The sequence below is a fragment of the Wickerhamomyces ciferrii genome, contig 00005 (genome assembly GCF_000313485.1).
Source record: "Wickerhamomyces ciferrii WGS project CAIF00000000 data, strain NRRL Y-1031 F-60-10, contig 00005, whole genome shotgun sequence".
Lineage (NCBI taxonomy): Eukaryota > Fungi > Ascomycota > Saccharomycetes > Phaffomycetales > Wickerhamomycetaceae > Hansenula > Hansenula ciferrii.
In genome coordinates this window covers 63,092-90,894 of record NW_011887735.1, presented here as the reverse complement: position 1 = coordinate 90,894, position 27,803 = coordinate 63,092, and the positions used below count along the sequence as shown (strand labels likewise).

The 27,803-nt window shown below is 28.6% G+C and overlaps 14 protein-coding genes across 14 annotated transcripts; 7 read left to right on the top strand and 7 right to left on the bottom strand.

Annotated features, from left to right (window-relative positions):
• Positions 1-215: 215 nt before the first annotated feature.
• On the top strand, positions 216-2,578 carry BN7_297 (cullin family protein; the record flags this gene model as incomplete). The annotated part of the gene is made up of 2 exons (XM_011279110.1): positions 216-267; positions 375-2,578. 2 exons carry the CDS (start codon positions 216-218, stop codon positions 2,576-2,578), a joined length of 2,256 nt encoding a protein of 751 aa, XP_011277412.1.
• Positions 2,579-2,644: 66 nt separating this feature from the next.
• BN7_296 (putative enoyl-CoA hydratase, mitochondrial) lies at positions 2,645-3,424 on the bottom strand (the record flags this gene model as incomplete). Its single annotated transcript, XM_011279109.1, has 1 exon — positions 2,645-3,424. One exon carries the CDS (start codon positions 3,422-3,424, stop codon positions 2,645-2,647), a length of 780 nt encoding a protein of 259 aa, XP_011277411.1.
• Positions 3,425-3,680: 256 nt separating this feature from the next.
• On the bottom strand, positions 3,681-7,160 carry BN7_295 (uncharacterized protein; the record flags this gene model as incomplete). The annotated part of the gene is made up of 1 exon (XM_011279108.1): positions 3,681-7,160. The coding sequence occupies one exon, from the start codon at positions 7,158-7,160 to the stop codon at positions 3,681-3,683; it is 3,480 nt and encodes a 1,159-aa protein (XP_011277410.1).
• A 182-nt stretch (positions 7,161-7,342) lies between these two features.
• Positions 7,343-7,762, top strand: FPR1 (peptidylprolyl isomerase FPR1; the record flags this gene model as incomplete). Its single annotated transcript, XM_011279107.1, has 1 exon — positions 7,343-7,762. One exon carries the CDS (start codon positions 7,343-7,345, stop codon positions 7,760-7,762), a length of 420 nt encoding a protein of 139 aa, XP_011277409.1.
• Positions 7,763-7,813: 51 nt separating this feature from the next.
• On the bottom strand, positions 7,814-8,668 carry EAF7 (Eaf7p; the record flags this gene model as incomplete). Its single annotated transcript, XM_011279106.1, has 1 exon — positions 7,814-8,668. The coding sequence occupies one exon, from the start codon at positions 8,666-8,668 to the stop codon at positions 7,814-7,816; it is 855 nt and encodes a 284-aa protein (XP_011277408.1).
• A 373-nt stretch (positions 8,669-9,041) lies between these two features.
• NAM9 (mitochondrial 37S ribosomal protein uS4m) lies at positions 9,042-10,481 on the top strand (the record flags this gene model as incomplete). The annotated part of the gene is made up of 1 exon (XM_011279105.1): positions 9,042-10,481. The coding sequence occupies one exon, from the start codon at positions 9,042-9,044 to the stop codon at positions 10,479-10,481; it is 1,440 nt and encodes a 479-aa protein (XP_011277407.1).
• Positions 10,482-10,569: 88 nt separating this feature from the next.
• On the bottom strand, positions 10,570-12,126 carry SRV2 (adenylate cyclase-binding protein; the record flags this gene model as incomplete). The annotated part of the gene is made up of 1 exon (XM_011279104.1): positions 10,570-12,126. One exon carries the CDS (start codon positions 12,124-12,126, stop codon positions 10,570-10,572), a length of 1,557 nt encoding a protein of 518 aa, XP_011277406.1.
• A 290-nt stretch (positions 12,127-12,416) lies between these two features.
• On the top strand, positions 12,417-14,708 carry ARP5 (actin-related protein ARP5; the record flags this gene model as incomplete). Its single annotated transcript, XM_011279103.1, has 1 exon — positions 12,417-14,708. One exon carries the CDS (start codon positions 12,417-12,419, stop codon positions 14,706-14,708), a length of 2,292 nt encoding a protein of 763 aa, XP_011277405.1.
• Positions 14,709-14,882: 174 nt separating this feature from the next.
• On the bottom strand, positions 14,883-16,781 carry NOP2 (rRNA (cytosine-C5-)-methyltransferase NOP2; the record flags this gene model as incomplete). Its single annotated transcript, XM_011279102.1, has 1 exon — positions 14,883-16,781. One exon carries the CDS (start codon positions 16,779-16,781, stop codon positions 14,883-14,885), a length of 1,899 nt encoding a protein of 632 aa, XP_011277404.1.
• Positions 16,782-17,126: 345 nt separating this feature from the next.
• GCD10 (tRNA 1-methyladenosine methyltransferase subunit GCD10) lies at positions 17,127-18,560 on the top strand (the record flags this gene model as incomplete). The annotated part of the gene is made up of 1 exon (XM_011279101.1): positions 17,127-18,560. The coding sequence occupies one exon, from the start codon at positions 17,127-17,129 to the stop codon at positions 18,558-18,560; it is 1,434 nt and encodes a 477-aa protein (XP_011277403.1).
• Positions 18,561-18,576: 16 nt separating this feature from the next.
• MTQ1 (S-adenosylmethionine-dependent methyltransferase) lies at positions 18,577-19,428 on the bottom strand (the record flags this gene model as incomplete). Its single annotated transcript, XM_011279100.1, has 1 exon — positions 18,577-19,428. One exon carries the CDS (start codon positions 19,426-19,428, stop codon positions 18,577-18,579), a length of 852 nt encoding a protein of 283 aa, XP_011277402.1.
• A 222-nt stretch (positions 19,429-19,650) lies between these two features.
• On the top strand, positions 19,651-20,523 carry BN7_286 (CBL-interacting protein kinase 11; the record flags this gene model as incomplete). The annotated part of the gene is made up of 1 exon (XM_011279099.1): positions 19,651-20,523. The coding sequence occupies one exon, from the start codon at positions 19,651-19,653 to the stop codon at positions 20,521-20,523; it is 873 nt and encodes a 290-aa protein (XP_011277401.1).
• Positions 20,524-20,538: 15 nt separating this feature from the next.
• BN7_285 (Adenosylhomocysteinase) lies at positions 20,539-22,104 on the bottom strand (the record flags this gene model as incomplete). The annotated part of the gene is made up of 2 exons (XM_011279098.1): positions 20,539-21,602; positions 21,960-22,104. 2 exons carry the CDS (start codon positions 22,102-22,104, stop codon positions 20,539-20,541), a joined length of 1,209 nt encoding a protein of 402 aa, XP_011277400.1.
• A 3,913-nt stretch (positions 22,105-26,017) lies between these two features.
• BN7_284 (uncharacterized protein) lies at positions 26,018-26,644 on the top strand (the record flags this gene model as incomplete). Its single annotated transcript, XM_011279097.1, has 1 exon — positions 26,018-26,644. One exon carries the CDS (start codon positions 26,018-26,020, stop codon positions 26,642-26,644), a length of 627 nt encoding a protein of 208 aa, XP_011277399.1.
• Positions 26,645-27,803: the final 1,159 nt, after the last annotated feature.

Genomic DNA, 27,803 nt, shown 5'->3' with positions numbered 1-27,803 from the left:
AATATTCACTTTTGAATTCGCGAATGATTACATAATTTATTAGTTTTCGCGAATTTTATGACGTTTTTTGTTTTCGGTTGTTTTGATCTTTTAAATTAAATTGAATCAAATTAAATCAAATCAAAGAAACACAAGTATTTGGATAAAAAGAAAGTAAAGTGTTATTGTTTGGTTATTGTCTGAAAGTTGTTGGTTATTGACTGGTAATTGGTATTATGCTGTCGAACGGGAGTCGCAAGAAGAAGATCAGAGCTCCAAGGAAAGTGAGTAATTGACAATTGAGTGGTATATTGATATATTGATACACTGATATATCAATATCAATGATTAATGGTGACCAAAGACTAACACACATCAGAACCTTGCTAATGAAGTGGATTTTGAAAAATCATGGGCTGTCTTAGCCGCTGCCATAAGAGAAATTGAAAATAAAAACGCTTATGAACTTTCATTTGAAGAATTATATAGAAAATCTTATAATTTGGTATTAAGGAAATATGGGAAACAATTATATGAATCTGTTAAACTATTGATTGGTGATTATTTACTAGGTTTAAAAGATCATTTAAACAAAGAATATGATTTAACTAATGATAATAAATTGGATTATTTAAAAGATATAAAAGACAAATGGGAAGATCATATTCTTGCAATGAGAATGATTAGTGATGTATTAATGTATTTGGATAGAGTTTATGCTAAAGAAAATCATTTACCTTTAATTTATGATGTGGGGATAAATTTATTTCGTGATAATTTAATAAAATTTAACTCAAATACCATTGGTAATCAATTAAATATGTTAATAATGGATGAAATAACTTCAAATCGAAATGGGTTAATTATTGATATTTTTTTAATAAAATCAATTATAAATATGTTTGAATCATTAATTGAAGATGAAAAAAACATTGAATTAGGTGAAAATTATTATTTAAAATATTTTGAACCTTTTTATTTAAACAAGACTTTTGAATATTATGAAAAACAAAGTAATGAAATCTTGGATTTACAAAATGGTACCATATATTTAAAAATGATTAATGAATTAATTATAAATGAAGAAAATAAATCTATATTATATCTACCCAATATAACATATCCAAAATTAATTAAATTAATTGATGAAATATTAATTTCATCCAAGATTGATCAAGTTATGAAATTTAATAATGAAGGTTTAAAAAATTGGATCTTGAATGAAAAATATGATGATTTAAATCTCTTGTATAAATTATTATCAAGAGTTGATTATTTTGATGGATTTAAATTACAAATTAATGAAATTATATTAGAAGAAGGTTCATCATTAGAATCAAATGATATAGTGGAAACAATACCAGGTGATGGCAATAACAAAAACAACAAAAATTCATCTAAAAAGGCAACAACATCACAAGCATTATTATGGATTGAAAAAATTATAAAATTAAAAGATAAATATGATTTAATTTTGAAAAGTTTAAACAATGATTTGAATTTACAAAAAACTATAGAAAATTCATTTGTGGAATTTTTAAATAAAAATTCTAAATTATCTGAATATTTATCATTATTTATTGATGATTTAATTAAAAAATCTGGAAATAAATCAGAAGAAGAAATTGAAATAATTTTAAATAAATCAATAATCATATTTAGATTTATTAAAGATAAAGATTTATTTGAAAAATATTATAAAAATCATTTAGCCAAAAGATTATTGAAAAATTCAAATGATTTAGAAAGAGTTGTTATTGCCAAGATTAAAAATGAAATTGGTTCATCATTCACATCAAAATTAGAAGGAATGTTTAGAGATATAAATTTATCAAAAGAAGTTTCTAAAAAATTTAATTCCAAGATTTTTGAAATTAATGTTTTAACTAAAACTTTTTGGCCTATTCAACCAACAACAAATAATGAAGAAATTATATTACCTCAACAATTAGAATCCCTTAAGAGAAAATTTAATGATTATTATTTAAATTTATATAATGGTAGAAATTTAAATTGGTCTTTTAATTTTGGTTCAATTGATATAAGAATTAAATTTGATAAAAAAATTCATGAATTAAATATGTCAATATATTGTGGTATTATCGTATTATTATTTGAAGAAAATGATGAATTAACATTTAGTCAAATTGAAACATTAACTCAAATACCAAAATCTGATTTAATTAGAAGTTTACAATCAATTGCAGTGGCACCAAGAACAAGAATCTTGACCAAGAAACCAATGTCCAAAGATATTAAACCAAATGATTTATTTAAATTTAATAATTCTTTTAGTTCCCCCATGACAAAAGTTAAAATTTTAACAGTGGCAAATAAAATTGAAAATGATTCTGAAAGAAATAAAACAATGGAAAAAATTGATGAAGATAGAAAATTTGAATTAGATGCAGCAATTGTTAGAATTATGAAAAGTAGGAAAACACTAAGACATAATGAATTAATTGTGGAAACTGTTAAACAAATTACAAGATTTAAACCATCACCACAATTTATTAAAAAAAGAATTGAAGCATTATTAGAAAGGGAATATTTACAAAGAGATAAAGATGATAGAGGAATTTATCATTATTTGGCATAAGGGCATAACATAATATAATAATATATGATTAATATTGGGATAAAATCAATGTAGCTATAGTAGCAATTATAATTTTGACCATTTTGGTTTTCTTTTTTCAACAAAGGCATTCATACCTTCTTTTTGTTCATAATTACCAAAAAGTGAATGGAAAATATTTCTTTCAAAATCTAACCCATTTTGTAAATTAGTTTCATTTGCAATATTAATAGCTTTTTTACATGATCTTGAAGTTAATCTTGGTCCCTTAGCAATTTTTTCAGCTAAATCTAATGCATTCTTAATAACAGTTTTTGGTTCAAAATTTTTAGAAACTAACCCCCATTGTTCAGCTTGAATTGATGAAAAATTATCACCAGTTATAATATATTCCATAGCTCTACTTTTACCAATAGCTCTAATTAATCTTTGAGTACCACCACCACCTGGAATAACACCTAATTTAACTTCAGGTTGACCAAAAACAGCCTTGTTTGAAGCATAAATAATATCACAATTCATAGCTAATTCACAACCACCACCAAGGGCATAACCTTCCACAGCAGCAATTATAGGGATTCCAATTGAATTGAAATCTTTCCAATTAGATAACATATCTTGAGACATTGCCTGAGCAGAATCAATTGGTAACATTTCCTTGATATCAGCACCTGCTGCAAATACTCGATCACCACCTGTAATGACAACTGCACCATATTGATCAATATCAGAATCTGCTTTTCTTAGAGCTGTTAAAATCTCAGTAAACAATGCAGAATTTAAAGCATTTAAAGCTTTTGGTCTGTTTAAAGTGATTTGGAAGACTCCTGTTCTTGGAGTTGAAGTGATGATATGTTTGAAAGTCATTTTGGCTGTTGATTTAATGGTTGTTTGAATGGTTGTTTTGATGGTTTTGGTGATAATTTTGATCAATTTCAACGGATTTTTGTGCTTTTTTATATTTGTCTCCGCAAAAAAAAATTAACCGAGCACATCGGTGCAACTAAATTTGATTTATGTCTCAATGAGATATTTTAAATACTATATTTCTACAATTTTATATTATTATAGGTTATTTCTACTATAGATTATATGCTATTTTTATTATTAGATTATATATTATTCACTCAATATTTATATAAATCTCCTTATTCTTCAATTGGACTTCATCACTAACTAATAAAGTTGGTAAATTAACTCTATAATTTAAATCATATACTGTTAATTGAGGTAAGCTCAACAACCCATTATTCATTGGAATTAAATTAAATTCAAATTTTTGTCTTGTTATAGGTAAAATTGATACATTTTGTGTCTTTACACCTGAAGTTATTTGGAAATTTGAATTATCTGTCAATGTTAATTGAAATTGGAAAATTCTAGAAGTTGGATTTTCAATCATAAATATTAATTTTATATTATTATCTTCATTTGTTGGTCTTTCAACATCTAATAATACTCTTGGATCTAATAATGGTAATGAAAATTTCCATATTTTATTTTTAAATGTTTGTAGTACCGTATCTGAATTTAATCTTTTATATCTTACCACTAAATTTGAATTAAAATTTATATTTCTATAATTTGTTCCATCTTTGATTATACTTGTTCCAATATAATGATTTGAAATTAATTTATCTTGATTTTCATCATTTTCTCTGGACGTTACTAGTTTATCTTTAAACTCATTGATCATCATATCATCATCTGTAGTTTTAAACACTATAGTTTCATCAATCAATTCCAAATCTAAAGGTAATGTATTTGATATAATTAAACTAGCTAACCAAAATCTTGAAGGTTTTGGTATAGCCTGATCATCTGAGTTTATAATAAATGGATTTGGTAATGATTCATTTAATAACCTTGGTAAAAATGAAATTGAAATTTTAAAAGGATCAATAATTTTAATTTTTTTAGTTAGGTGTTTAATTATTGGAACTTCATAATCTTTGGAAACATAAAAAGTATAACTCAATTTAATTAAAATTATTGAATTTTCCATTGTGAAAAAATTTGGAATTTTTAAATTAATATTTTTTAAAATTTCTTTATCAACTTCAACATCTTCCAATTTTAATTGACCATCACCTTGATCATCCCACTTAATTTCAATTTCTTCATCACCAATCTTTGCACTAATTTCCATTTCTAAATCAATAGATTCATGATCATTATTTAAAATTTTTACCGGAATTTTGAAAACCTCTCCAACAATACCAAATTCATCATCATCAATATCGCCAATATTAATCTTAGTCTTAGGTATCCTTGGTATAACTTCATAAGTTTCAGGATTTAAATTTGAAATAATCTTGTAGTTGTTCAATGATTTCCCCTGATGATACCATTTATGTAAAGAATTTAAATTATTAATATTATCATTATTATAATTTTTCAATGGGATATTTAATTTTATTTGGAAAAGTTTATTATAATCCAAGATTGATGAAATTGAAATACATGAATTTACACCAATTTTCCTTGTTGGTAATTTAAATTGGAAAACTTTTTTCTCAAATGGATTGAATTCAAGGTTTGTATAAAAAATTGGAATATTATCATCAGTTTTATCATTTGATTTTAAATAAGAAACTGAATTTGATTTTATTGAATCATCATGTTTTATTAAAATTTCATTTAAGTTATTACCTTGGAATGTTACTAATAATTCATTAAATTTAACAACCCCCAAGATCTCATTTAAATTTGATTGAATTTCAATTTGGAATGCTAATTCATTTGATAAAGTTATAATTTTTTCATGGAAACAAACTTTCCCAACCAATATATCAAAAGTTTCATCAGTTGATAAATTAATTAATAAATTATCTTCATTAACATTTTGTAACATTTTTGGTAATTTTTCTTCATTATTAATTAATTCTTTAATATCATTAATATTATTTAATTGTTGAATTTGATTATCAAATAAAGAAATTTCAATTAAATTTATAATAAAAGCATAATGTTTCCCTAATTCTAAAAAGCAAATTAATAATTTATAATAAATTTTACTTGATATGAATCCCCAATTATTAAAATCTTTAATAGCATCTAATGAAATTTCATAAAATTTTAATGATGATTCATATTCTTTATTTGCAAAATATTCTTCTGCAATTTGAAAATTTATAAATGAAATACTTCTTAAAAATGAATTATCTTTTTTTTGAAATGATAATTTAGAAAAATTTAATAAATTAATGTATTCTGATGTCTTATCATGTTCTATAATCACTGGATATGGATCATCATCTTCACTTTCTCCATACTTTCCACCATTCTTCAATAAATTAAAAGCTTGTAAATAAAGATAACCAGATTGTGGTAGTACCAATGGTGAATGAGGATCTTTTTCATTTGATAAAAAAGGTTGATCAATTGGAACAAGATTATTTGGAGTAACCAAATCAGATAATTGAGCTAAAATTTTAAATTGTGAGGAAATCCAATTACAAACTTTAAATGAATTAATTTTAAATTTTTGTAATTTAATTTGATAAATAATACTTTGTAAATGTAAATCAAATTTCTTGTAAGCTTGATTAAATTGCCCTTGGTAAAAAAATAATCTTATAATATGAAACATTGTTATATCTAATAAAATTCTATATTGAATATAAATTTCTGAATTTTCCTTTGATGATATTGTATTTAAGGTTTTCAATAAAAACTCATAACTAAATTGGAAATTTTTGATAGCTTGTGGATATTGTTTCTTGAATTCATTTATAAACCCATTTTTCAATGAATAACGAGCTTCAATTATATTTTTAGAAAATTCATCTTTTGAATAATTTAAAAAAGTTGATCTTTTCTTTTTGAATTTTTTCTCTAATTGATTAAAAAATTCTAAATTTGAAATTTTAATAAACTGGATTGAATTTTGGAATACTTCATTTGTTTCTTTTGGAGTTGAAGATTCCAATAATAATAAACAATTTTTATTATTTAAACCAGTTTGTTTCCTTATAATGGAAATTCTTTCATTAATCCCCATTTCAACATTTGAAGATGATGAGGAAACTAATATTATCAATGGTTTAATATGTCTATGTTGTAATTGTGTTTGAAGCATATTAATTTCAGAAATTAATTCCAAATCAATTTTTTCAATTTCTTTTAAGTCAGTATAATTATGATTTAATTCATAGAATGATACCACAGTTGAAGGTAATATAGATTTATATTTTTGGATCCATTGAGAAGTTAACACGAGTTGTGGTAATTGGAAATGAGTATTTGAATCATCAAGATCTTTAACTTTTGGGATATAATGTTTATCAACAATTTTAAAATGAAATTTATCAGTAATTGATGATGAGCTTGTTGAAGAATCAGATTGTAATAGATCAGAATTGATAGCTGTTGAGTCCCAAATCAAATCTTCATTGTGTAATCTCCTCCAAGAGGAAACTAGCCCTTTAACAGCAGGTGATCTTTTCAATTGATCTTGTTTCCTGAATAATAGTTCACCATTAATACCAGCATCATTACCATCACCAGCATTACTTTCACCACCGTCAAACCCCTGGCCAATCCCCTGGACAAGTACCAATGGACTCAAGTGAGCAGTGTACTCAGTGTCATAAGATTCCATAGTCTTCTAATAGTCTCAATTGACCAGTAATTCCCAGTGATTCTCTATAATAATTCCAATGAGACATTATTGTTTATATTGATTTCCAATTTATTTACCCGGCTTCCCAAAACAGTGGCCAAAAACCAAAAAAATCATATAAATTAAATTCAAAATCTCCTAATAAAACCACAATTTCTTAAATGTTTTTAAGATCCAATTTCAAGACTCAATTGAACTCAATTCAACGTCAATTTAATTGTTCTCGTCACTTCTCTTCTACTCTTTACAAAATGTCCGATGTTAAAATTGAAAGAATCGCTCCAGGTGATGGTGTCAATTTCCCACAAAAGGGTGATAAAGTCACAATTCATTATACTGGTACTTTAGAAAATGGTAAGAAATTCGATTCTTCAAGAGATCGTAATTCTCCATTCCAAACTGTTATTGGTGTTGGTCATGTTATTGCTGGTTGGGATGAAGCTATTCCAAAATTATCCCTTGGTGAAAAAGCCATCTTGACTATTCCAGGTGCTAAAGCTTATGGTGATCGTGGTTTCCCAGGTTTAATTCCACCAAATGCTACTTTATTATTCGATGTTGAATTATTAAAAATTAACTAAGGGGTATGCTATGTCTATTATGGCTATATAATACAATTATTATGAATTATTCTATTTCCTTCTTGTAGATCTTCTTGGTGTTGATTTTGTTGAGCTTCTAGTGGTTTTAGTTTGTGTTTTATTTGATCCTTTTGTTGATCTAGATTCTGTTGAATCCTGGGTTCTTGTTCGAAGTCTTCTTCTACCTGATGATTTATCATCTTTGTTTGTTTTTCTTCGTTTACTTGGTGGTTCTTCTTTACCTGGATCTGATCTTGTTCTTACTCTTCCAACACGTCCACGACCTCTTCCACTTACGCTTACACGTCCACGTCCTCTACCACGTCCTCTTGAGCTTGGTCTTGATGTTTTGGTATTTTCATTCTCTTCTTGACTTCCTTCTTCTTCTTCTTCTTGACTTCCTTCTTCCTCGTCACCTTCTTCCTCTTCTTCTTCACCTTCTTCGCTACCTTCTTCTTCACTACCTTCTTCACCATCCTCACTACCTTCCACTTCCTCTTCTTCTCCAGTTCCTTCTTCACCTTCCTCTTCTTCAGTTTCATTACCAATATCATTATCATCATTTTCATCGTCATCAACTTCTTCTTCGTTTTCTTCTTCTTCTCCATCTTCACCTTCTTCACCTGGTTCTGGACTTGAAGTCTCACTTTTTTCACCATCTTTAGCTCTACTAACCATCAATGGTCCAAAATCATCCCATGGAAGATCAAAATCTTTGGGTAATTCTTCTTCTTCCTCTTGATCACCTTCTTCTTCATCACTTTCATCTTCACTTCCACTATCTTGATCCAATTTTTCAATCTCTTCTAAATCATAAAAACTTCGAAGTTTCTCCCACACTTCACTCGCCAGTATTACACTATCCTTGGAACGTTCACTATTAAGCACTTTCAATATAGAAACCATATGGAAATGTTTATGAAGTCCTGTGAATCGTTAGTCAACTAATTACTTCAATAACTCCACCAATATTGACACTTACCAACCGGTTTAAATCGGCACAGAGACCTTAAGAGTGTGACTTCTTCCCACATTTCCCAATCACGAGCCATCTTAACTAAAAACACTTGAAATCAACTTGATATTCCTGTTCAATTGTTTCAAATGTTGATGGATTTCATTGTTTATTTATTGAATTTTGTTTTTTTGATGTCCGGATGTTTTTTGCATTTTAAATTTTGTCGAGAAATCTTGAAAAATTTATTCAAAATACGCAGAGACATAAATATTGAAATAACCATTGGATCATCAGTTTATTGATCTTCTTTTCAAAGGAATTATGCCTAGAAGAGCTGAACTACTCCATTCCTTAACAAGAGGGCGTATACGTACCTCGTGGAACAAACATAATCTTTTCAACTTATACAAGAAATCAAGAATATCTTTCCAAAGTAAAAATTTATATCAACAAAAATGGACTGCAAAACAAGAAACAAGAGCTTATCATGGTGAACATTTAACTGAAGGTAGGTGGAAACATTTTTTTTCACAAAAATTAGAATCTGTTGCTCAATTAGATGCTTCCCTTAGAGGTGAACAAAGTGCAGATACTCCAGTTTTATTACAAACTTATGCAGTATTAGAAAAAAGATTAGATTTTGCATTGTTCCGTGCAATGTTTGCTTCATCTGTGAGACAAGCTCGTCAATTTATTTTACATGGTAATGTTTTCGTTAATGATGTTAAAATTACTCAACCAAATTATCAATTAAAAGCTGGTGATGTTTTCCATGTTAAACCTGAAAAAGTATTGGAAGCATTAGGTTCAACAAAACCAGGTTTAAAAAAATCTATTGATGTTACTAAATTTCAAATAATACAATGGAATGATTATGTTAAAAGAGCAAAAGCGCAACCATTACAAGTTTGGAAAGAAATGCAACAAAAAAGAAAAAATGACTTGAATGAAGAAGAAAAATTAGCTACAAAATTAAGAATTCAAGAAATTAATAAAACAAATGAAACAAAAATGTTGAATGCACAAAGATCAAGTTCCAACTTACCAGAAACTTTAACTACAATCTTAACAACTGGTTTATCCCAGGATCAATCAACAATTTCAATGGATACTTTTAAACATTTATATTCAAATGATGCATTAAAACATTCATTAAATTTATATAATAAATTAATTCAATTTCCAAAATTAAATTTAGAAAAATTAAAAAATCAACCATATCAAGAAGTTAAAAATTTAATGACAATAATCCTTGCATCTTCCAAAACATCAAAAAATCCAATTGAAAAAAAACAAATTAGTGAAATTAGACAAATTACTGCATCTGTACAAAATTCTCATATGGAAGATTTAAGATTAAATTTTGAAGCTGGGAAATTAGATCCAAATTCAAATAATTTACCATATGATCCAAAATGGGCTGAAAAATTAAAATATCATGAAAAAATTAATTTTAATGAATTAAAAGAAGATGAAATTAAACTAAATAAATCAATTAAATTACCATTTCAATCAGGATTATTTGGTCGTTTTGAAAATAAAAAAAAATATTTCACACCATGGAAAATAAGACCTTTCATTGCTCCATTTGCAATTTTACCTGCACATATTGAAATTTCATTTGAAACTTGTCATGCTGTTTATATGAGAGATCCTGTTGCTTATCCTGGTTATTCTGAAGTTATTTCTCCATTTGATTTATCTGTTCATGAACGTGCTTATATGTGGTATGTTAATAGAGTTAAACGTAAGAGAGATTAGATTTACAACACAGAAATTTGTTAATTTGTATATAGAATTTTAAAATATAAATCAAACGTATATAAAAAAATAAAGCTATTGTATGAGATTAACCCGCATGTTCCACAATTGAACTTGAAATTTTACCATTATTAAAAGTATGTTTAAATTGTTCTGGAACAGAAATTTCTTTAAAATCATCATTTTCATCATCTGGTACATTAATATTTAATGCAGTTGTAGAACTTGTATAAACCTCGGTTTCTAATGAATTTTTACTTAGATAAATTTGTCCTTCATCACATTTATCAATTGAAATTTGTGGAACTTTATCCAAAATTTGAATACCAAATTTCTTAGAATGAATAATATCAATCCCTGAAATTAATGATTCAACAACTAATCCAACTTTTGTTGTTGAACTAATTGAAACTGCATTAATTTTACCTTTAATTTGTATAGTTGAATCTTTGGAATCTGCGATAAATACAGATTGATCTAATTCACCATTAATAACAATTCCATGATCACCTTCAACATTTTTAATAATCCATTTAGAATCTTGTAATTCCACAATTGGAGCTGGTTTGGGTTTTAATGAAAGATTTTGAGGTTTTTTAGGTTTAATTGGTGGTGATTTTTTGGAACCTGATGATGTTGTACTGGAAATTGAATTTGTTTTACGTAATTCTGGATTTTTATGTGTCATTTGAGATTTATCAACTTTTTTTAGTCCCTTGGTGATGTTTTCACCTTGATTTAATTGACCAAAAACTGCATCTAATCCACCACCACTGGATTGTTGTTGAGTTGTTGTTGATTCACTTGAAAAAACATCAGCTGGAGGTGGTGGAGGTGGTGGAGGTGGACCACCAGCAGATGGGACAGGAGCTGGTGGAGCAACAGGAGCTGGTGATTTTTCAGAATTTGGAATTTGACTATCAATTTGTTGTAAATTATTAGATAATTCACCACCTTTATTATTCCAAGTTAAACCTTGAGTATGATGTTGTTTAACATAAAGTTTTAAACCATCGAAAATCCCCAAGAATTGTTTAACCCATTCAACATGACTTTGATTTAAATCTTTAAATTGTTTCAAAACTTTATTTGTCCAAAAAGTTGAAGAATCTTTAATATCTTGGATAAATGAAACTGGAGTCTCGGTTAAAAACCAACTTAAAACACCTGAACCTTCTGCAATTGCATTTAAATGAGAGAAAACTTCAGATTGACGATTATCATCTTTAAATTGATTAATTAATTGAACATCATCTTGTAAAGGTTTTAATAATGCAACATTTTGAGGTAAACTAAAATCAGGTTTTGAAGATTTTGAAGCAGCAGTGATTAATTTAGCTTGGAATTGGAAAGCTTTAGCAAAATTTGAAGCTTGTTCACCAACCAATGGATTAGTTTCAACAGATAATGAAACGAAAGGATCAATATATAATTCTAAGAAATCATTGAATGCTTTAATAGATGGGGAATTAGTTGCTTCTAAATCACCAACTTGAACAATATCAACATCACTTAAAGCTCTGGAAGATAACGATGGTTTCTTATCAATTGTAGCAGATGAAGGATCATCATGTTTACGAACAATACTTTCCAATGCAAAAGTTGCTTTTTCAAGACTTATGATGTTAGTGAAACCGTGAGACATATATAGGGGTAATCAATCAATACTCACCGATCAAACAATTCTGTGAACTTTTCAGGTCTTGTGTCGGTCATTGTGAATATTCTGTGATGACTATGATAATCAAATCAATTCAATTGAATATAAATTCCTTAGTAAAATAACCAAATATTCCAAAGTTTCCTTCTAAATTCCAAATTTCTCAGAGTTTATACGTGGAATTGATATTCGCGAAATAAACAAATGCTTACAAAATTTCTGACGTAATCAGTTCTTCAAATTTAAATTAAATCAACGAATTCAAAACAAATTCAATGGCAAAAAGAAGCTCAAAAGACTACAGAAGGACCAGGTCAATCAAGGTTATTATGAGTGCTAGGGACCAGGAACTACCCAAGAGAAAGGTCTATGACTTAAGAGACTACACAGAGTCCACTGCTGCTGAAAAATTCGATTCAAATTACGCCCAAGGTGTCCCCATCGGTATAGATTTTGGTGGTTCAAGAATAAGAGCTGGCTTAACATCTGTTCAAGAACCTGCTCATAATTATGCTAATTTAATATCAAAATATAGAGATAGAAAGCTAAACAAGACATTGACTTATATAGGGAATGATGTTTTTTTGGATCCTTCTATTAAAAACCAGGCTAAATCTCCATATGATGGTTCTTTTATAACAAATTGGGATTATGTTGAAACTATATTAGATTATACTTTTAATCATATAGGCGTTAACTCTTCGGGTGGTGTTAATAATCCAATCATTTTGACAGAAAAACCAGCTGCTCCTTTATTACAGAGGAAAAATTTTTATGAATTATTATATGAAACTTATAATGTCCCCCAGGTTGCTATTGGTATAGATTCATTATTTTCTTATTATCAAAATAATGGTGTAAATGGTCTTGTTATAGGTACTGGTCATGAACATACACATGTAATCCCCGTGCTGAAAGGTCAAGGTTTACTAAATGAAACTAAGAGAATCAATTGGGGTGGTCAACAAGCTTCAAATTATCTTGGTTCTTTATTACAATTAAAATATCCTTATTTCCCAACAAAGATAAATAATTATCAAATTGACAATTTAGTTAAAGATTATTGTTATGTTTCTAAGAATTATGAACAAGAATTATCCACTGCACTAGATTTAGATATCTTGGAAAAAACTGATATAATTGCAGAAGCTCCATTTACTGAAGTTATTCAACAACAAAAAACTGAAGAAGAATTAGCTCGTCAAGCTGAAAAAAGAAAAGAAAGTGGTAGAAGATTACAAGAACAAGCTCAACAGAAAAGATTAGAAAAATTAATTCAAAAAGAACAAGAATTTGAATATTATACAAATTTAAAAGAAAAATTATCAACTTTAAATAAAAAACTTACTCAATCAACTTTAAAAGAAGAAGGTTTCACTGGTGAAGATGATTTTAATAAATATATTGAAAATTTAGATAAATCTTTGAAAAAGGCAAGAAAACAAGATGTTGGTGAAGATAATGGTGAAGATGATCAACAACCTCCTTCATTCCCATTAGTAGAAATCGCAGATGAAGAATTAAATGAAGAACAAATTAAAGAAAAAAGAAAACAACGTTTACTCAAGGCAAATTATGATGCACGTCAAAGAGCTAAAAGAGAAAAAGAAGAAGAAAAATTAAGATTATTAGAAGAACAAAAAAAAGATGATGAATGGAGAGAATCAAATTTAAATGAATGGATCCAGGATAGAAGATTAAAATTATCCAAAATATTTGAAGCTCGTAAAGAACGTCAAAAATTAAAAGAAGCTTTAAATGATAGAAAATCTCATGCTGCACAAATTCGTATGAAAAATATTGCATCTTTAGCATCAGATGAAAATTCAACAAGTGGTGGTGGTTCATCAAAAAGAAAAAGAGGTGCTGCTACAATAGATAAAGATCCAAATGATACTTTTGGTGCAAATGATGATGATTGGGCTATATATAGAGATATTGCAAATGTTGATGATGAAGAAGCTTTGGAAGAAGAAGAAGCAAATTTGGTAAAAATTGAAAAAGAATTATTAGAATATGATCCAAATTTTACTATAGAAGATACTTTAGATGCTCAATATGATTGGAGGAAAAGTATAACACATTTATTCCTTAGAGGGCCAAGACCTTTTAATTCTGAAGATTCTCATGAACAACATCAAATTCATTTAAATGTTGAAAGAATTAGAATCCCTGAAGTTTTATTCCAACCAAGCATTGCAGGTGTTGATCAAGCTGGTATTATTGAAGTTGGGGAAAGTATTTTATTAAATAGATTATCGGGTAAAGGTTTTTCAGGTGATAGTTATGATGCTCTTCAAGATATTTTCATTACAGGTGGTCAAGCACATTTTCAAAATTTTGAAGAAAGATTATTTAATGAATATAAATCATTTTTACCTGCTGATTCTCCATTAAATGTTAGAACTGCCCAGGATCCAATAAATGATTCTTGGAAAGGGATTGCTAAATGGGTTAAATCAGGTCAAGCTGAAAATGCTTATTTAAGTAAACAAGATTATGAAGAAATGGGTGCTGATTATATTAAAGAACATAATTTAGGTAATGTTAATGTCTTGGAACATTGAAAACCTATAATATAAAATTTTTGTATAATATTAGACAATGCTATGTTTTTACGATCAATATATTACAGTAGTTTATTTGTTTTTCTCATTTTTTTTATTTGCTAATATACATAAAATTAATCTATTATATATGATGCTAATTTTTTTTATTCAAGTATATAACTGAAAAGAACATTATTTCTTGCCAGCTTTACCCTTTGCAGTTGGATTTATACCCTTTTTCTTTAAATTACGAGCTTTAGATTTTTCTATTAAATCTTTATCTTCATCATCATTGAAACTTGCGAAATCACCATGAATAATACCTTCTTCTTCAGCTTCAGATCTTGCTAAACTTTCTTTTTCATAAGCACCAGCTTTACTAACATCATGAGGTGATGAAGCAATTTTCTTAAATTTAGCAACATAAAATCCATCAACATTATAAGTATGAGGATAATAACGTTTTGTTAAATTTAATTTTGAATTAAAATGTTTACCTCTAAAACTTGTAAACCCATCTTTACCAATTTCTAATCCAGTATCAACTAATTTAACATTTGGACGTTTTCTAAGGGCATAATCAACAACAGCTTCATTTTCTTCAACCATAACTGAACAAGTTGAATATACAATATAACCACCAGTTGGTGAATGAGCATCAACAGAATCAATTGCAGATAATAATAATTGTTTTTGTAAATGAGGAATTTGAATGAAATCTTTTTCAGTTCTTGAAGTTTTAACAGATTCATCCTTAGCAATAACACCAGTACCTGAACATGGAGCATCTAATAAAATACGATCAAATCCACCAATAACTTTTGGAAATTCACGTGCATCATAATTACAAACAATTGTATTTGTACAACCAAGACGATGAATATTTGCAATTAAAGATTTTGTTCTTGCCTTATTTGAATCATTTGCGAAAATACAACCAGTATTTTTCATTAAAGCTGAAAGATAAGTAGTTTTACCACCTGGAGCTGAAGCCATATCTAAAACTCTTTCATTTTCTTGTGGAGCAAGAGCCATACAAGGTAAAAATGATGAAGCAGCTTGTAAAATATAATGACCAGCTAAATATTCTGGTGTTGCACCAATTGGAACTTGAGAATCAAAAATTTGTAAACCAACTTTAGTCCAAGGACCAATTGGTTGTAAATTAACACCACGATTAACTAAAGTTTGAGCTAAATCACGACGTCTTGTTTTCAAAGTATTTGTTCTTATAGTAATTGGTCTTGCAATTTCATTTGCTTCAAAAAATTCCATAGCTTCAGATGGAGAAAATAAATTAAATAATTTTTCAGCTAAAAATGGTGTATAACCAAAATAATCACAAATATCTTGAATTAATCTATTTGTATATTCAACTCTTGATTTACCTTCTTCAGCTGAATTTTTAAAATCTTCTAAAACTTTAACAATTTCAATCATTCTTGTACGTAAAATATTAACATCTTTTGGACCTGAACTTTGTTGAGCTTCTTCTTCTTCAGTTGGTAAAATTTGAGCTCTTGGTTGAACGATATTTGTTTGTAATAATTCTTCTTCAGCTTCTTGTTCTTCTAATGCAGCTTCTTCATCTAATTTAGCAGATAAAGCTTCCATATTAGCAGCACTTAAAGCTTCCATATCTTCTTCATCATCAGAAAACATTGGACGTTCACGAGTTTCTTCATCAGAATCATAAAATTCATCACCTTCTTCACCTTCTTCACCTTCAAGATCAAATTCATCATTTTGTTCTTCTTCTTCTTCTTCAGAATCATCAAATAATGATTTTTTAGCAGATGATAATTCTTCTAAATCAACTTGAGGTAAACTTTTTTCTTCTTCTAATTGTCTTTTACGAATAGCATCTTCATCTTCAGATTCATCATCTTGTTTTCTTTGTTTTTTACCTTGAACATTTGATTTTTTAGATTTTTTATCATTATCAAATGAAGGTTTCTTTTTATTTGGTTTAACAGGTTCAGAAACAGATTCTGATCTTTTTCTTTTTTGATCCTTCTTGTTCTTTTTAGCTTCAAACTCTTCGTATGAAGGTGGAGCTCCTTGTTTGTTCTTATGACGTCTGCTACCCATGATTTAATTATCTGTTATTGGATCTGTAATATATATTCTGAAAAGTATCAAGACATTACTTACTATGCTTTTTCTATTATCTGTATATAAAAAAAAAATTTGATTTCTAAATTGATTACGTCAGCGATGAGCCCCCGGAATTTAATTTTTTCATGAAATGCTCGGAATTTACCCGGTTTTGGGAAATTTTTATATACGGAAATGAAATATTTAGTTAAATGAATATGTCTTGATGAGTTTAATTGGTGATTATCAAAGTGATCTAGTGGTTATTATTTGTATCAAGTCGAGGATATTGTTTATTGGTATTAGATACAATTATTCGCCAAAAAAAACCAGCTCATTATGTCAGAAATCAAACAAGATCAAGATCAATTCATTGTCAAACCAACATTAATTCAATATGGACATCATGTATTGATAAAACTACCCTCATCAGGTTTAAAAGTTGCACATGTTACAGAAGGAGGCTCAATTAACTTGGGGAAATTTGGTACGTTTGATTTATCCGGGATTGTTGGGTTCCCATTTGGTCAAACATTTGAAGTATTAGATGAAAGAAAAGTTCGTGCAGTTAAATCTACAACTTATGGTAATGTTGATACTTTAGAACCTGAAGATATCCCAACAGCTGATGCCAATGCTGATGCTGCTGCTTCTGATGTTGTCATGGATGAAACTAGTAAAGAAAACACACCAGAACCAAAAACATTAGGTGAAAAAATTGATTATTTAAAAAGATTAGATGTTAAAAGTAGTGAAACTAATAGAGATTTATTAGATATTGGTGCTGGATCACAAGCTTTAACAATGGAAGAAATTGAAACATTGAAAAAAACTTCTAAAGGTGCAAATATTGGTGAAGCAATTATTGATAAATTAATCAAGAGTCATGCAAATTTTAATAAAAAAACTATACATTCTCAAGAAAAATATTTAAAAAGAAAACAACAAAAATTCTTAAGAAGATTTACTGTGGAATATTTAGGCTCATCACAATTATTACAATATTATTTAGAAAAAGAAGCTTCTAAAGTTTTAGATATGAGTGAAGAAACTCTTGGATTATTATTAAGTTTAGGTAATATTCAATCTGGTGGTAGATATTTAGTTATTGATGAAACAAGTGGTGTTTTGATTGCAGCATTATTAGAACGTATGAGAGGTTCAGGAGAAATTGTTTTGTTACATGAAAATGAACATCCAAATATAAGTGCATTAGATCATTCAAATTTCCCAATTGAAATTAGACAAAAAATGATTGATTCATTAAATTTACTACAATTTTTCGAACCAGAATCAGAAAGAGTTGAATTTCAAGAATATTCAACTGAAGAATTAAAAGAATTAAAATCAAATAAAAGAACACATTATCATCGTCGTAAACAAAATGCTATAGATACAAATAAAGCTATAGATAATGCTATAAAAGGTGATTTTGATGCATTAATTGTTGCCACCACATTATATACACCAACTTTAATGAAGAGATTAATTGAATCAGTTGGTGGTTCAAGACCAATAATTATATATTCACAATTTAAAGAACCATTAATTGAAACACAATTAGATTTTATGAATGATTTAAGAATTTTAACACCTGCATTACATGAATCAAAAGCTAGACCATATCAAACTATTCCTGGAAGATTACATCCAATGATGACTATGCGTGGTGGTGGTGGTTATTTATTATCTGCACTTCGAGTATATCCAGTTGAAGAAGGTGTAACAGCAGTAGGACGTGGTTTGAAAAAGAAACAAAAGTTTGAGAAATAAATAGTCTTGTATAATATTATATAAACTCCAATACTTGCATTTTTGAACCTTTTTTCCAACCATAAACACATCGTATCTTATCTGCCCCATCTTTATAAATTTTGGTACACCAATCCTTATTAAGTAAACTCTGTGTATATAAAGCTTGTTCTAAATCACCCAGTTCAAAGAAAAATCCAGTAGCTTTTGAAGGTAGCACAACATTATTTACCAATGCATCATAAAATTCTAATCCACCAACAAGTGCTAATTTAGGTTCATTTTGTAACACAGATTCTTCAGTCTCTCCGTTTAAATAATCCAATTCAGATATATATGGAGGATTTGAAGTTATTAAATCAAATTCTTCCCCCTCAAGTAAACCTTTATCAAACACATTTCCATATTTAAACTCAACATTTGTTATACCATGAATTTTTTTATTCTCATTTGATAATTCTAAAGCATCTGATGAAATATCCATAGCTTTTATCTGTAAATGGGGTAAACTATGACCCATGAGTAATGGGATACAACCAGTTCCAGTACAAACATCCAAAATTTTTAAACTTGATATACCTCGTAGTTTATTGATTATTTTCAAAGTCCATTCTTCAGTTTCCCATCTTGGTATTAAAACCTGAGGGCGACATTTAATATCTAGAGAACCAAATGGTTGTGATCCCAGTATATATTGTAATGGTATGAATTTAGATCTTTCCTGTATTGCCTGGTCCCATTTATCTTGTGGTAATTCCATTTGAATCCATCTTAATTCTTGTTTTGCCTGATCTGGGGTTTTACAAACTGGTAATAAACTTGAAATCCATTTTTGATTTTGTGTGGTTTTACTAGCCTTTTGGAATAGTCTTAGTGAACATCTGACCATTGTCTTCTTATGAGTTTATGTTTATTTATTTTTCCATGGGTATTAATTAATTTCGTCATTAAAGCAAAAATTCGTAAAAACCGTTTTAAAGATCTCCAAAAAAAGCAACTTCCGAGATCGATTTAAATAAGCTTTATCGTCTTTAAAAGAAAAAAAGGTACTTTAACCATCAAACATGAATAGACAAAGATCTTATTGTTGATTAAAGCTACGTCAATTACAATGGATAACCCTGAAGAATGGGAAATCATTGAACCAATATCTCGAAATTCAAAATGTTCAGTGAATTCTGTCCTTGTCAATGGTGATAAATTCATCTCCAAACAATATTTTAAAACTCCATTGAAAAGAGAATGTCTTAAATTGAAAAAACTTAAAGGTCTTGAACTCAAAGAAGTTGATATAATCAGGAAAGAATATAACTTGATGAAAAAAATACAAAACTCCAGAACAATCGATGTTTTTTCCCTTGTGGATTATGGTACTTCAATTTATTTATTATTAGAATATGGTGGAGATCCATTAGGTACTGATAACATACAAGACACTCGTCGTTATGCAATTCAAGATGTCTTAATATGGATGGTCCAATTAACTCAAGGTTTGAAAATCATGCATGACCAGGGTATAATCCATGGAGATTTTAAACCATCAAATGTATTATTATTACCCAATGGAAGGGATATTAAAATATGTGATTTTGGTTCATCAATTGAAAATGTTGATGATACAAGGCCAATTGATAAGATACCCAAGTGTACACCGGCTTATTATTCACCTGAATTATGTGAACATTCATTAAATCCTAAATCCATGGGGATCATGGGTAAACCATTAGATGTTTGGGCCCTAGGTGTTACGATTTATAAATTACTTTTTGGAGTTATACCATTTAATTGTTCAGGTACTATATTCCAATTACAATATTCAATAATAAATGATCTTATTGAAATTCCAAATGAAGTATTAGATCAAAATGATTTATTTATTTCAATTCCTAAAAATTTTATTAAAATATTATTAGCATTATTAGATAAAGATCCAAATCAAAGAATGACAATTCAAGAATTAGAAAAAAGTCTAGAAGGTGTATAAATATGTATTATATGATTAATTAACAGGGAAAAGTCCTTCACCACCTTGTAACAAAACATTTTCAATATTTTTAATCAATGTAGCATTTGAAATTCTAAAATTATCAACAGTAAATGAACCCATATGAGGTAAAATAGTAACATCCCATCTATTCACAAATCTTGGATCGATATGAGGTTCATTTTTGAAAACATCTAATCCAACAGAATTAACAATTCCATCATCTAAAGCTTTTAGTAAAACATCTTCATCAATTGCAGCACCTCTACCGATATTAACAATTCTTAAACCTGGTTTAACTAATTTTATTGTTTCTTCATTGATTAAATGTGTAGTTTCTGGACTTTGAGGAACTGCAAGGACTAATAAATCAATTTGTGGTAATAATTCATTAAAATTTGAGACAAATTCAGTTGGGAAACCTAATTCTTCTTGTTCAATTTCAGTCAATGGTTTTCTTTTGGTATATTTAATTTTTAAACCAATAACATTTAATCTTTTGGCAATTTCTTTACCAATACCACCTAAACCAACGATACCCACAGTTTTACCAAATGGAGAATTTAATTCTTTACCACCAATAGTTAAGAATTTAGCTAAATTTTTACGATATGGATCTGTTGGTGGTAATGGTTCTTTGGTCACAGGATCAATTGATTCACCACCTAAAACTTCACGAGCTTGAGTAATATCACCATTATTTGATCTTAATGAATGTTCCAAATATGAAGTATTTCTGAATACTGAAATTGAAAGGAATAAAGCAATATCAGCAACATCTTTAGCTGAAGCATCACCAATATTTGTCAAGATAATACCACGATCTCTTAATTTGGCACCATCAATAGCATTATGACCAACCCAAGAAATTGCCACAATTTTTAAAGTTGATGGTAAATAATCAATGAATGGATTTAATCCACCAATCTTGAAAATTGAAAAAGTTAAATAAATTGCAGAGATATCATTATATTTTGTTTTCAAACTATGTAAAAATGCTTCAGGTGTTGTTAAAACTTCAATAAAGACTTCAAAATCTTGTTGTAATTTCTTGAATTCTGGTATATCATCAGCTAAATCTGTTTTATCAACATGGGTAATAACAAGGATTTTTAGTTTGGTCATGGTGTAATCTTATAGTATATGATTTGAATTAGAATGAATATAAAGTATGAATTTGATTTGATTTAAATCTCAGTTATCAAAGTCTTCAAAACTGTGGATCACTGTGGACATTTTAAATAGTTTATCGGTTTTTTAAGATCTTCGTTTTCTTGATTTTCTCCCTATCAGTGATTTAAAAAAGGAAAAAGACGGTTAATGGCGGTTATTGAAGGGGAATGACAATTTGAATATATAAGCACAAAAAAATTATAATATTAAGTAAATAATATAATATGAGTGGTTATGTTGATTTCGGTTAACAGCCATATTACCCACTGGATTAGTATCACCTGAATTGGAAGCATTTGATGAAGCAGGAGCAGGAACTTGAGCATTTTGACGTCTAACACGTCTAGCAGGAGTATAACCATTGTCATTAATAGCAGTTCTATTAGAGTTACTTGTTGTGCGTGCCATGATTGATAATAATGTAGTGAATACAGTATGATTGAATGTATGAACGACTTGACCTCTGTAAACAGATTATAGTCCAAGTATTCATGGGAATACTGACGTTTATTTATATACAATAATGTTCTCATTCTTAAAGTCATCTTGTTAATATATCTAGTTAAATGTTCTCTCACGGCTCATAAATTATCCATACGGATATGCTTAATATTCTCATATAATATTAGCCACATGATCACCATGATTAAACTAGATATTCTAATAGTTGATTCTCTCTTTCACTTTTAATTGCTGATTATATTGGCTTTACTGTGGCGTATATCTATACTTAATTAAGACATCGCGTATGATCTTATATAATCAAGTAGTAATTAACAATTAAATTAATGTTAATAAAAATGTTAAGTGGTTTAAAAGTAATTTAACAGTAATATTTCTCTCTTTCATGGCTTAACTGATTTGTCTATTAAAGCATAAAAAAATCAAAAAAATTATTAATATATATATTTAGGTGTTTTCAATAATTACTTTGACTTTAAAGTAAAAATAAAATTTATAAGGCTAAAAAATTAATATATTTGAAAAAATCAAAAATTTCAAAACCATTTTATATCTATAAAACTACACTCATATGAAAGCCCTTTGTTTTGAGAATTTATCAATATATTATATATACTACTTCGTCATACAAAAATAGTTCATAATAATTAATTGAAGATGCATAATAATATTATATTATGTCTCGGATTTTATAGATTGCTTTAATCCAAATCTCAAATTCCATTAAGTGTAAAGTATTTATGAGTAGCTCCAATATTGGATTCCTGGATCCAAAATTACAATATAACTTCCTTTGAAATTTAAACACTTGTGTAACACTTGGTATTGTAGAATGACATAGTTTTGGTAGAAAAGTGTAATTTGGTATTCGGTGTTTTGTCTTTTTGTGTCACTTTGAATCGGTCGGTCTCGGATTTTCCCATATATTGATTCAATCGCAGGCAAAAAGCACCAAGTACGAGGTTTGAAAGGTTATTAAATGTAACAACACAGATGTGTCTGTTGATGAATGATGTATGATTACTCTTATATACTCAAGCTATATAAACTAAAAACTAGACGAGCTACGTATCCTATACAAACATATATAATTACCAGCTAAAAATCAAATGAGTTTTAACTTCACACAAGTACGTTTGGACAATAAAACACCTGGTTAAACCTTGGAACCAAGGGATATACCTATAATGAACTAGGTTTCTCCAACAACCAAATGAACTATGCAAACAAGCCGCTCTACAGCATATTATGGTTTTGTGGTAAAGAATCAAGATCTTGATTTACACAAACTTTCAAAAATTCACCAAAAGTAACCACAACAACAGCGAAAACCAAATATGGATATTGTTTGTTTATCCCCAAATTGAGGCTGTTTACTTGATGAGCCCAAGTTTCCTAGAGGACATACTCCAATTAGGGTTATAACTTTGGATATTGATCTGGATTATGGGTACATGGTACCAGAGCTCCAATTTTAGACCCATTTTAGATATGTTAAAGGTGGAATTGGTGATTATGTTTTAACCAGAAATCCTTATAAATTCTAGATATCCAGCTTTAATTTTTGGGTAATCTAGTATTTTTGTCTAATAGACATATCCCACACCTTTCCAAAAAGTTTGTAAGCTTATCATAACTTGAATTGACTTCACCATCTAATTTTGGTCATTTGGATATAAATAGACGATAAAAGTTCGTCGATATATGAATTTTTGTGATAATTTTGATCAAAACTTGGTTTAAGAAAAATATCCATTGTTGTACATTTCTTCCAGCAGTGTTGTGTACCTTTTTAAGAGCCAGAAATCCATAAAGCATATCATGTATGATGATACGCTAATGACAACCTATGAATAATTTGCAAAGGAATTTATTTTAGAAAAAATCTAAAGGTAGCAAAGGATTAGCAACATCTATGCCCCAAACAATATTCATTGTTGTAATTGAGTTCAAAAAGACTACCCGTTTAGGTGATGGCTCTTTCTTCTGAATTCTTTATGAAACAAATGACAACTAAATTTTAATTGTTGAAATCTTATACTCACAATTTAAAAGTTCAACTTTTGACAGAATATTATGCTTTACTTAAAGTTTGTAATCCTAAATAAAAGTTAGTAGAATAGTAGTATCCGTACAATGAATTTCCCTTTGAAAAATGTGATAGTTTATGTTCTAAAGTCTATAGGTGTCGGATCAATAAACTTTAATGACAACTTCACAAAACATTTAACTTACATTCAACTGGTATCCCACATGAACTTCCCAAAAACGTTTCAGATTCAACCTAATTTGAAAAATCATCAAAAAACACACGTCACAAGAAGTAGCGCCACCTCCTAATTGGTCAATGTTAAATTTGAATATAAACAATCAGAATCAGCCGATAATCCCAAGGTAATGTGACAACAAGCAGGTAATCTCTGGAGCTATAAATCAACTATGATCTAGCGGAGATTCAACCCCTGAACAAAATGATTGAATAAAGAATAAATGATTGAATAAAGATCAAAAAGGGAAATAGAAAATTGGAAATGAAAAAGGGAACATGAAGTCTTTATACTTTTTTATTTTCCAAAACACAAAAACTAAATTGCACAAAACACAAAATTATGCACAAAAATTTCTATTTTTGTGTAATTTGATTTAACACACAGCATAATCTGTTATTCAATATGCATGGGATTCATTAAAATTATCTCAATGTGATTGTGACACAAAACTGCAATACCATAACAGACTAGTTCAAAATCCCACATTTATCATTTATCATGAAACAAAAGTAAGTCCTTTATGATAATCTAGCAGATCTTCAACAAAAAGCATCTAAAGAGCTCAATAAATCTTAAATGCTCATCCTTTGTATATCACTTCTGTAGATACCACTGCCATATTCATGGGCTAATGTAATTTTGATTATGAACATCTTCACGCCTTCACGAAGAGTTGTTTACTTTTTTGTGTACGTTCGCAGTTGAAATGATTACATGATAGAAGTGCTACATATGACTAATCACAATAACAATTACTTGTTGTTGAGATTTTGGTTTATCCAATACAGTGGCAAAATCTTTGGAAACATACTACGTGATACTTGGCTATACATCACCAAAACCACCTTATTTCCATATAATTAAGTCCTTTAACAAGTGGCCAATGGTCGGGCTTTTTGTGTAAGTAAAGGAATCAATTCTGATCACATAACAAAAGCTAACAAGTATAACTAGTTCTTTTAATAATATTGTCGATAATTCTATTAAACGTATGTACTATGTACGCTCCAAATTGTCATGATAAGCTCTTATCTATGCAACTTCGCGCAATTGATTGATAAGTCATGATATTACACGTGTTTTTCTTCATGATCTTTACCTTTTGCCTTATACAGCTTTATTCACTATTCCTCTCTTTATCTACACACTACACAATCTATCAGAATCAGGTAATAATTGATGTTGATGTTCTACCTATTTGAGGATAAATAGCTGGCTGGCCATGGATTCGCGAATAAGATTAAGATAAGATAACATAACCAGCTTAATCAATAAAATGCTGGTTCAAAAAACAGGTCATTCATTTGGTCATTCATCAGGATTCTGGTCATTCATTTAGTCATTTTGGTCATTCATTTGGTCATTCATTCACATTTTTTTGCATCCAAATTAGTCATATTGGTGAGATGTTACCTGGCTCCCAAATTACTATATAAGAGCAAAAAAATTCCCAAAAAGTTCAACTTAACTTCTTACCAAAACCATTCTTCAATAAAGAAAAGCTATTGAAACAATAGCAAAATCATCATAAAAACATCTAAATCAACTCGTAATCAATTAATTTTAAGTAGTATATTATCGTAATAACAATGCCTGGATTTTCTAGCTTATTTACTGACTCAAATGATGAATTTGAAGGTCTTGATGTCCATTTCAGAGGTTCTAGGGATCATAACCAAATTTCAAAAGGTTTTTTCCCTGAATATCGTACAAAATGGGTTTTAAAGTCTAATATTTCAACTCATCACTTCAAATTATACTCATCTGATTCTAACACCAATGATTATAAAATCCCAAGTGTTATCTATGCAGGTACCTCTGCTTGTCGTCATGGTCTTTCTTCAAAGAATGGTAAAACCAATGGTACTGCTAATTCTCAAGAAAGAATTCCAATGGGTTCTATTGTTGGTGAGATATCAATTATAGATGAGTTGAAACTCGATCGTAAGAATGTTATCGGTACTTTTAAAGTTGAAAGTAAAGTTGTTAAAATGTTTGAAGATGTTCCTGATAAAGAATTTAGTATTGAAATTACAATTAAAACTGATCATATCTTTGCTCAAGATATTGATGCTCGTTCAACTCGTATGAGTAAGAAAGCTTTGAGAATGAAACATAAGTTGTTTCAAGATCTTTCTATGAATTATCTTTTGAGTACTAGAAGAGGTCAACTTTCTTTTGCAAGAGAGGAAGGTATTGAACCAATGATTAATTAAGAAAATTGATTGCTCAAAATGAAGTACTTCAAATCTTATTAGAGCACATACATAATGTGTTCAAACTGGCTGATGTCAGTATGTATATTAGAAACCTATCGTAAGCCAAAAAAACATATTTTAAACCCTTTATATTTGGAACACTAACTTTTTTGAATTAACTTTAACAGCTTTTTTGATTTCACTTTATATATTAAAACCCCCAAAAACACACACAGATTAACTATTCAATATGTTTCGTCAGTTTTGATTTTTTTAACAGTTATTGCTTTCTTTCCTTTATATTTTCAGTTTTGATTCTTTAACAACGTCTTTAGTTTTCTTTATGTTTTCGTCAAATTTGATTTTTTTATTAACCTCTATAGTTTTTTATATGTTTCCGTTTGTTTCGAGTTTTGTTTTGAGTTTTTTAACAACCTCTATAGCTTTCTTTAGTTCCCAATGTCGTGATTTAAATCCAATAATCAGGTATAAGGTAAGGTAATTGGATCACTTCCAATTAGGGATTCCTGAAATGTTATATTGTTATGTACATTTACTAATGTACATTGATTATTTGATTTTAAATCACTCTTGTAACCTGTAGGCATTTCATCCTCATATGAAAGCTAATTTGACCTAGACTGTATATTTGAAGCGATTGAACCTTTTGATAATCATTTAGAGGTATTGTAACTTGAGTTTGGTATCTTGAAAAGTATGATAATATGTAAATATATCACGAGAGAGTGAGCCATATTCCCTCATAATACCAATGATACTAATGATACTTTTTGGAATTCAAATGTTGAATTAGTTGAAACCCTGCACCTATGAACCCCATTAATAATTTTAAATTAACTTCAATCTAATCATAAATTTATCTTGCCCAAAATATGTAGTCAAATAGTCATATACCACAGCTTTTTCTTATAGTCACCATTTATCCAGAGCATTGACTTCTTCTTGTTGATGTTGTTGATTTTGTTAGAAATAATTTTATGAAAAAGGAGCTGTAAGTACTCAAATCTAAATGTGATTGACCCTGTAGCTTAAAGTCAATACTTGAGATCATAATACAATCTAAATAATCATCCAGAATCTGATAGTTCAATTTAAATTTGGTTGAATTTCTTATAACCTATATTCTATGATTGTCCACTTTCCATTGATATTCAAA